The 9529-nt window shown below is 44.1% G+C and overlaps 2 protein-coding genes across 2 annotated transcripts in view; one reads left to right on the top strand and one right to left on the bottom strand.

The window, feature by feature from the left end:
- The window catches only part of rcor1 (REST corepressor 1), a 5117-nt gene extending 1816 nt beyond the window's left edge, over positions 1-3301 (bottom strand). The window contains exons 1-12 of the mRNA XM_071498962.1: positions 2631-3301; positions 2482-2541; positions 2093-2173; positions 1932-1984; positions 1693-1854; positions 1478-1596; positions 1246-1324; positions 1051-1101; positions 819-965; positions 643-720; positions 448-505; positions 1-103 (exon numbers count right to left, since the gene is read on the bottom strand). The exon at positions 1-103 is cut by the window's left edge and continues 154 nt beyond it. Of these exons, the coding sequence (XP_071355063.1) occupies positions 1-103; positions 448-505; positions 643-720; positions 819-965; positions 1051-1101; positions 1246-1324; positions 1478-1596; positions 1693-1854; positions 1932-1984; positions 2093-2173; positions 2482-2541; positions 2631-2820 (1181 nt within the window). The 5' untranslated portion in view covers positions 2821-3301. The remainder of the gene's footprint in view (positions 104-447; positions 506-642; positions 721-818; positions 966-1050; positions 1102-1245; positions 1325-1477; positions 1597-1692; positions 1855-1931; positions 1985-2092; positions 2174-2481; positions 2542-2630) is intronic.
- Positions 3302-7378: 4077 nt separating this feature from the next.
- ankrd9 (ankyrin repeat domain 9) lies at positions 7379-9031 on the top strand. The gene has a single exon (XM_071498280.1). The coding sequence runs from the start codon at positions 7523-7525 to the stop codon at positions 8348-8350; it is 828 nt and encodes a 275-aa protein (XP_071354381.1). The 5' UTR covers positions 7379-7522; the 3' UTR covers positions 8351-9031.
- Positions 9032-9529: the final 498 nt, after the last annotated feature.

Genomic DNA, 9529 nt, shown 5'->3' on the forward strand with positions numbered 1-9529 from the left:
AACCTCCTTCTGTAGTTCACCAGGAAGTTCTTCACCTGAACCACCGACTTGTTACCAATCACATCTGAGATCGCCTGGAAGTCCCGCCCATACTTCCTGATGGCTGCATGGGATTGGATGTAAGGGTCACTGACCAATCACAGTGAGGTTTTCAAACAGGTTTTAGGAAGCTTGCTCCCTGCTGACATCAGACTGTCTGACTCACCTGAGGCTTCAAATCCAAACTTAACTCATCTTCACACCTGAACTTTCAGTTTGCTGTTTGTACCTGTGACCATCCTGAACCAGGTGAACTAAATAAAGAGTCCATGTTTCCTGCTGATTGGGTCACAGTAAACTTTATAAAAACCACTGCATCACTAACTCTGATCCAGACTCTCTCTCTCCTACTGTTGCTCTCTGCAGGTATTTCCTCACGCCTGGTCACAGGTAGTTCAGTTCAGTTACCTTGTACAGCGAGCAGCTGCTCCTCTGTCGTCCAACGAGTGTTAAACTTCTGATTCACCTGAAATGAACAAAAAAAAAAAAAACATGAACACGTGGACATGAACATCAACAACTACAGCAACAAACTCCCAACGTCAACAGACAACCAGCATGTTGCTGTGCGTTGTGCATCTCTTGCTTTGTTGCTATGGTTACCTCAGGTTGCCTGAACTCGTCAACTCCTGTGCTGAGCTTCTCCTTCAGAGTGCTGTTTGTCTGTTTGATGGACTGAATCTGAAACACAGAGAAAGACAGACAGGTGAGGAGGGAGGGACAGGTGAGACACAGGTGAGGAGGGAGGGACAGGTGAGCCAGCAGGCAGGTAGACAGACCTGTCTCTTGATGGAGACGAGCTGACAGTCCAGGTGTCTGATGAGTCCCTGAGCAGACGAAGACGAGAGAGAGACGACATCCTGCTGATTCAAGAACATTCCTCTGGGAGGACGTTTCTTCATCCGCTGAGACGCCTTACCACCTGTCTGAGAGAGAGAGACAGGTTACTTTTACCTGACTGACACAGACAGGTAATCGTAGACAGGTGTTCAGGTGATTTTCATGTTTTACCTTCAGTCCAGCTGCTGGTTTCACCTCTGACCTCTCTGATCCAGGACTCACCTGAAACCAGTTTCAAAAACTAATTAAACAAAAACAGTCAGTCACCAGTCAGTAACCAGTCAGTAACCTGTCAGTAACCAGTCAGTAACCCGTCAGTAACCAGTCAGTAACCCGTCAGTAACCAGTCAGTAATCAGTCTCTCACCTCCTTCTTGTCGTCTTTACTTTGGTCAAACTCGGAGTCACTTGGAGGATTTCTGTTCCCGTCTTCAACATCATCGTCGCTGAAACACAAACAGTTCATAGTTCGATCTACCAATCACATCGCAGAATTCACCTTTAAGGGTTCACACCTGTGCTGCTGAGTCTAGGCTGGTCATACCTATAGTGTCCCTATAGTATTACCTGTAGTGTTACCTGTGCAGGTTGCAGCTCACCTGTCGTCTCTCTCTCTCTTGTGTTTGCGGGTCTGTCGGTCCATCAGACTGGTTTTACTGCGACTTTTCTTCCAGGAATAATAAAACCGAACCAGACTGGCCATCGACTTGTCAGGTAACTACAGAGACAGTTGTAAAATATACACATGATTCTACAGCAGGATAAAACTACTGGTAACAGTGATGTAAATGAACTGGTTATACTGGTGAGGTACCATCTGCTGGATGCGGTGGAAGCTCTTGCCATGGAAGCTGAAGGCCTGTTCAAACAGGACTCTGTCCTCCACCGTCCACTCATCAGGAAACGGGGTGAAGTTTGGCAGATCAGCCAAAGATTTCTCAATGTTGTGTTTGTGCCAGAAGAGCATCCCCAGAGCCTGAAAGCCAGGTGATACTGGTTATACTGGTTTACACTTTTTTATTGAACCAGACCAGACTGAACAGGGTTCTTTACCTGCTCCATGTTGTAGCCGTGCTTCTCTTTGGCGATGGCGATGTACTCGTCCACTGAAACACAGAAACTAAAACTATGATCTGATATGAAAACCTAGCACAGGTTTATACTTCATGTTGATCAGTGGACACGTGTCAGGGGGAAGGTGAGAGTTTGCTTACACTGAGTCTGGTTCAGGCAGCTGCTGGGGATCCAAACCAACATCCCCAGGTTTTCTCGGAGTTGAGCCGCTTGGGCCACTTCTGATAATGCACACAGAAACACACAGTGTTAATCTTTGAGTGACCAGATCCTGGATCAGTTCACATTCTTCTTCAGTTGTGACTTCAAAATAAAATCCTGGTAAAGACAGACCTGGACCATAATGTGTGTCAGGGTCACAGAGCTAGAACCTACAGAACAGCCCTGTGTGAAAAACGCGCACAGACCTAAAACTGATGCGGTTTGCTTTAGAGTCGGACTCAGTGTGAGAGCAGCCGATCCACTATCATGCAAGTCGGTGTTTGCGTTGTTCGAGGCTACCATTACCGAGCTGTGTTCAGTCTCTTACCCGGGTCAAAATCCGGAACCACGGCCTGATACTGCGGTCCGACCCGCATCCCTCCTCCACCTGCATACACAGTACACAGCAGTACTCAGTAGGAATACTCAGGAGTACACGAAGTATACAGTAGTATTACAGTGACCGAGGCTACCCACCATGCTCCTCGTCGCTGCTGGATCCTGAACTTCCTTCTTCCCAGCAGCTGTTGGTGCTGGTTCCATTACCGGACAGATTCTTCCCAACGGGGTTCGCTGCTGTTCCGGGGCCGCTGCTGCTGCCGCCCGCCGGGGTTCTGCCTCTCCTCTTTCCCGGAGCGTCCGGGTTTCTCTCCAGCATCGCCGGCATGAGGAGCACGGAGGCAGCCCGGACTCAGTGCTAGCTGCTAACTCAAGCTAACAGTTAGCTTGTTATATTAGCTGCCCTGCTAACAGAAGCGAACCGGCTTACCAGCCTTGGAGCTGAACTCAGAGTCCGGTCCGGACAGCAGTTGAGGGGTATGGGGGTCGGGGGTTCGGTCGGTATGAAACAGAGACTCCGATGCGGGAATGTTCCGTGTGATGAAGCTGACAGAAGCTAAAGCTGCTTCACCAGACTGATGCTAACTGTTAACCCGAGACCAATACTTCACACCGAGGCAAAAAAGTTCCGGAACACCCAGCCGGAACCAGAAGAGACCAGATAAAACCAGACCGAGACCGACAGGCTGAACACAGACACCAACACCACCACAGTCACCGATACAAAGTCAATACAACTGATCAGAGATCAAACTCTCTGAGGCTGATCGATCAGAGTAGTGTGTGTGTGTGTGTGTGTGTGTCACATTAAGACATCCCATATTAAAAAGCTAATAGTGCAACACATTAATATGTTTTATTAATATGTTCACAGTTTATATGAATGAGTTTTAATTATGATTATTGAGACTGTTGCTCTCTCAAACTCCAGAAATATTGGAAAGTGATTCTTTTTTTTTTTTTTTAATCTCTCATATTAAAATAAGTCACCCAGAGGTGAAACAATTAATCATTTAATCAGTTTATCAAATGAACTATTAGCACTATTTTAATAATAGATTCCCACCCCCCCGCTTAATGGTAAATAATAATAATAATAATAATAATAGTAGTAATAATAATAATAATAACAATAATTGTAGCAGTGGGTTGAGCAGGGTCATGGGGGCAGTAAGTGGTCTGCAGTCACATATCCAGACTCTACATCTCTGGAGGCAGCAGATTATTCACAGGCAGAGTTTTTGTTGCTTTTACTACAGTTGTGGCCAAAAGTTTTGAGACTGAGAAATTTTGTTTTTCACACACTTTACTGCTTCAGTTTTTATGGTGGCAATTTGCATTGATTCTAGGTTGCTATGAAGAGTGATCAGATGAAATGCAATTAACTGAAAAGTCCTTTCTATGAAAATTAACTTAATCATAAAAACCTCATTTGCACTATGTTTTAGCCCTGCCACAAAATGACCTGCTAGCATCATTTCAATTACCTTATCATTAGCTCAGGGAAAAGTGTTAACAAGGACAGGGCAGCTGATATCACTCTGTCATTCTGATTTAATTAGAAGAGCAGAATGGTTGCTTTAAAAGGGAGTGGTGCTTGAAATCATTTTTCTTTTGTCAACCATGGTGAAACATGTGCATCTTCATCACTTTGCAACAAAAGGGCTTCACAGGCAAGGCTATTGCTGCTTAGTAAGATTGCACCTAAATCAACCATTTATCAAATCATCAAGAACTTCAAGGAGAGAGGTTCAATTACTGTGAAGAAAGCCTCAGGGTGCCCAAGAAAGTCCAGCAAGTGCCAGGACTGTCTTCTTAAGAATATTCAACCACGGGATTGGGCCACCAACAGTGCAGAGCTTGCTCAGGAATGGCAGCAGGCAGGTGTGAGTGTTTCTGCACACACAGTAAGGCAGAGACTTTTGGATGCTGGCCTGGTGTCAAGAAGGGCAGCAAAGAAGCCACAAGAAAAACATCAAGGACAGACTGACATTCTGCAGGAAGTACCAGAATTGGACTGCACGGGACTGGGGTAAAGTTATTTTCTCTGATGAAGCCCCTTCAGACTGTTTGGGACACCTGGAAATAGGATTGTCCAGAGAAGAACGCTACCATGAGTCCTGTGTCATGCCAACAATGAAGCATCCTGAGACCATTCATGTGTGGGGTTGCTTCTTAACCAAGGGAGTGGGCTCACTCCAAATTTTGCCTAAAAACACTGCCATAAATAAAGAATGGTTTCCTCCAAGAGCAACTTTGCCCACGATCCAGGAGCAATTTTCCAGCATGATGAAGCACCATGTCACAAGGCAAAAGTGATAACTAAGTGGCTCAGGGATCAAAACATTGACATTTTGGGTCCATGTCCAGGAAACTCCCCAGATCTTAATCCCATCAAGAACCTGTGGTCAGACCTCAAAAAGTGGGTGGACAAACAAAAATGATAAAGCAAGGATGGATCACCATCAGTCAGGATTTGGCCCAGAAGCTGGTATCCAGTGTGCCAGGGCAAATTGCACAAATCTTGAAAAAGAAAGGTTGACTCTTTGCATAAACTTTATGTATTTCTCAATAAAAGCCTTTGAAACTTATGAAATGTGTATTTTTGAACTTCAGTAAACCATAAAAACATCTGACAAAAAGATTTAACAACAGTGAAGCAGCAAACTTTGTGAAAAACATAATATCTGTCAGTCTCAAAACTCTTGGCCACAACTGTAAATATAACTGAGTAAATATTGCCTTTATGATTACTATGGGAGAAGTAGTGTAACATCATTTTCTTCTAAGTGACTCTCTATCACTTAATCTCCTGTTTGATGTTGTTAGTCTATAAACTCCATGCTCCTCCACTGACTTACAAGATGTTTTGTGTCATAGCTGTGAAACTGTTCAACAATATGTCCCATGTGATGTCATAATGTTCATATATCGTTTTATTCCATTTTAATTATTCTTGTGTTTATCATCACCATCATCATTACCATAATGATGATGGTGATGGTGATGATGATGATGATGATGATTGGTGGTGAGGATATTGATGATGATGATGATGATGATTGGTGACAATGATGATGATGATGATGATGATTGGTGGTGATGATGATGATGGTGATTAGTGATGATGATGATGATGATGATGATGATGATTGGTGGTGATGATGTTGATGATGATGATTGGTGGTGATGATGTTGATGATGATGGTGATTGGTGCTGATGATGATTGGTGACGATGATGATGATGATGATGATTGGTGCTGATGATGTTGATGATGATTGAATTGAATTGAATTGAATTGAATTCAATTCAATTCAATTCAATTCAATTCAATTTTATTTGTATAGCGCCAAATCATAATATACATTATCTCAAGGCACTTTACAGGGTCAGGTCAAGACCTTACTTTGTTACAGAGAAAAACCCAACAGTTCCCACAAAGAGCAAGCGCTTGGCGACGGGGGGGAGGAAAAACTCCCTTTAACAGGAAGAAACCTCCAACAGAACCAGGCTCAGGGTGGGCGGCCGTCTGCCTCGACCAGTTGGGTTTAGGAGGAGAAAACAAGGGGGGGTGGGGAGAGGAGAGAGAGGAGAAAAGAGAGAGAGAAAGACCAGGAACAGCTGTATAGGTAATGGTGTTATCAATAATGATGACAGATAACAGTGGTTACAATGATGATGATGATGATTGGTGGTGATGATGATGATGTCTGTGCAAATGAAGAGTTGTTTAAAAAAATTGTTCGAGCTCAGTCTCAGATCACTAATAGATTTGAACTGATGTTAACATCTGAGAGTAAACTGTGATGTGATTGGTGGAGTCAAATAAACTCTGTAGTTACACTGAGTGAACAGTAGGAGGAGCCTTCATCATGTTTTTATTCTGACTGCAGATCAGCTGATTTATCTTCATCTGTCTATGATGATGATGATGATGATGATGTTGACTGAGTATAATCATTTAACCATTTAAACATCCCTGTGTGTTACACCATGACACTGATCCTAAGTCACAAATGGTTCAGCAGCATTTTACTGTAACTATTGATTATTATTACTGATCAGTCTGCTGATTTTCTTCATAATCTAATAACAATAATTGTTTCTATAACAATAGAATCTACAATTATTCAAATAATTAAATGATAAAAGCAGCAGATTTCACAGAGTCACATTTGAGAACCTAAACCCATTAAATATTCATGTTTAGTATTTTCAAATGAAATATGACTCAGTTAACTGCTGATTATTTCTCCATTCACAAAATAATCAACTAATCAATTTAGCTCTGTTGTGTATTCAACCTATCAAAATGCATAGTGCTTTATAGACTTCATAAACTCTAACCATGTCTTTATATTTTCTGATTTATATTATTGTATCTGTTGCTGTTCAGGAGAATAAATGTGTTTGATGATCAATACAGTGATCAGGAAATAAATGTGATCAGGACTCAGTCATGTGATTAAAGAAACAAGAAGAAACAGAAAGTTTAAACTTTAAACAGTGAAAAAGGATTGAATCAGCTGATCGACGTGATAACAGCTGACTGTAAACAAATCTGTGTCCTATTTACACCCACACACACACACAAACTGCATGTTGTTTGATCATATATCAATAATCAATCACAAGTGATAATCAATATTCAGTTTGCTTCGCTGTGTCTCCTCTGCAGCACTTTAAAGGACGGTATGTTCACTATGTGTGTAATGTTAGACACTTGCTCTGCCCCCATCTGAGCCGCCCCGTTCCTGTCCCCAAAACAAACATCCACACATGGAGCTGAAGGCTGGAGCAGGGGTGGGGCGACAGAAGGGCAGGGGAGGGGTAGGAGTGGGTGAGGAGGAGGCGCAGCTATAAAAGTGTGGAGGAGCTGAGGACGGAGGTTTGACTGAGAGATGGTTTGAGACTCAGCTGGACCAAGACCTGTGTTAGTTTAGTTTTAAAGTGTCTCCTTCAGACCAGGTGTGTGTCGTCCTTTAGGTGTCCTCAGGTGTCCTCAGGTGTGTCTCTGTCTCTGGTGTGATGCCGTGGCTGCTGTCCTCTCAGGTGGACCATGTGTCCTCGTCTCCATCTCAGCGTCAGTGTGAGCGGACAGCGTTCTCCTTTTACTGCGCAGTGCGGGAGCGGCTGCCGGTCTGGCTGCTGGAAGACATGCGCAGCATGGAGGTCTTCTGCTGGGAGGACGGACGCCCACGAGCCTTCCTGCCGTCCGAGGCGCTGTTGTATGCGCTTGTGCACGACCACAGGGACTACGCGAGTTACCTGCTCAACAGATACTCGGTGAGTGCACTCAGAGCACTGCACTGCAGCTTCTGCTGCCGCAGTGGTGCACCACACCTGAACGTGGCAGTGCGGTATGACCGCGTGTCAATCCTCAGGACAATGATGGAGACTCTTAAGGACTGCAAGTCACAGAGTGAGCGGCACGAGTTCTTGGATGCCTGCAGTGGCTGCTCGCATGTCACTGATGCAGGAAAGACCGCGGTGCAGCTGGCGGTGGAGCTGTCGCATCATGACTGTCTGCTACTGCTGCTGGTTCATGGTGCACAGCCTGATGGACTTGATGCTGCGATGCAGACACTCATCTCTTGCAACATGTCGCAGCGACGCCACGCACAGCGATGCCTCAACCTGCTGCTGCTGTTTTTGCCCAAACCATCGCCGCCGCTGCGCCACCTGCACGAGGAGCCGCAGCGCTGGCAAAGCCTGCTGGGTAATGAAGTGTTCAGCTGGTTGTGTGGTCTGGCCCCACCCCCCCTCCTGCTGCAGGCTCTCAGGTGTCTTGCCCAGTTCGGACCAGATCAGATCAGCACGCTGCCTGACTTCCTGCAGCTGCATAGCTGGCAGTGACATCATCTGTAAAACTGTGTGAACACCTCAAGACTGCTGTGATTGGGCGGCTTGTTGATGATGTAAATAGTAGATAAAGATCAGTGATCAGTGATCACATGAACAGTCAGCTGAAAACCTTGTATCTCCGAAAGAAAGAGGCTTTAGGACCCCGAGGAGCAGCTGTAATCACCAGGCCTGGAGATAAGATGTTTAACCTGACTGCTCCTGCTGTAAATAAGTTCAAAGACACTGAATCATTAAGTGAATCAATTAAATTTGTACAAATTTAAATTTGAAATGTAACTGATACTAAAAGATTAATCCCAAATGTTGTATTGATAAACTGACTTTCTGTGCTGTTCATGAGCTGATTAATAATCAATAATGTGAAGATGATGATTTGAAGACAGAGGTGTTTGCGTGTGTCAAAGATGTATTTATTTATTTTTCTGTCCTTCAGGTCAGACTGTTCATCATCCCTGTGATCATGTTGTGACACAAACACACAGATATTGTCCTGCACACATTCAGTGTTTGTTCATATGAATATCAGATTATTGTTGAAGAACCAGAAACACTTTTCTAGGTTCTCTCAACTTTGTAATTTCTTACAATTTTCCACCAAAATTAGCTGGTTTTTTTAAACGCAGGGTTAGGGTTAGGGTTAATAAAAGCCGAGTTACCTCTTTTCCACTGACAGTCAAGTTTGTTTTTATGTTTGGACTGAGGACACACACACCTGCAAGAAGTGATGTCATCACATGTCGTTACAGAGCACAAAAGCACTGGAGAAACAGTGAGCTGTCAGCTGCCTACAAACTGTTAAAAGGGATATCTCGTCCTGGGTCAGTGCTCCTGTAAAAGTGTGGGAGCCTCTGTGTGAGATGCTTTGATCAGTGATTGTGTGTTTTTAAAACTTATTTTGAACCTGTGCTCACTCTTTCCTCCCTGAGCTCAGAGTAGCCACATGTGTCTGGTTTAACAGCACCTGGACTGGTGACAAGTGTGTTTAGAGTGACTGTGCTCTGAGGATGTAACGGCAGCAAAGAGGTGAAAATTAGCAGGTTCACCCTTGTTTACATCAATGTTGATCGGAGCCGGAGCCGACAAAAGCCAGATGTTCACGGCACTTTGGCGGGTTGTTTGACTTGTGGAAAAGGGGCTTAACTGATATTGATAATCAATAACCTTACACTG

The sequence above is a fragment of the Trachinotus anak genome, unplaced genomic scaffold, assembly GCF_046630095.1.
Source record: "Trachinotus anak isolate AG129_WGS33_773 ecotype Australia unplaced genomic scaffold, CSIRO_AGI_Tana_v1 ptg000015l, whole genome shotgun sequence".
NCBI classification, from domain to species: domain Eukaryota; kingdom Metazoa; phylum Chordata; class Actinopteri; order Carangiformes; family Carangidae; genus Trachinotus; species Trachinotus anak.

Coding starts and splice junctions, on each gene's coding strand:
- ankrd9 (XM_071498280.1), top strand. CDS start 7,523: ATGCCGTGGCTGCTGTCCTCTCAGGTGGACCATGTGTCCTCGTCTCCA.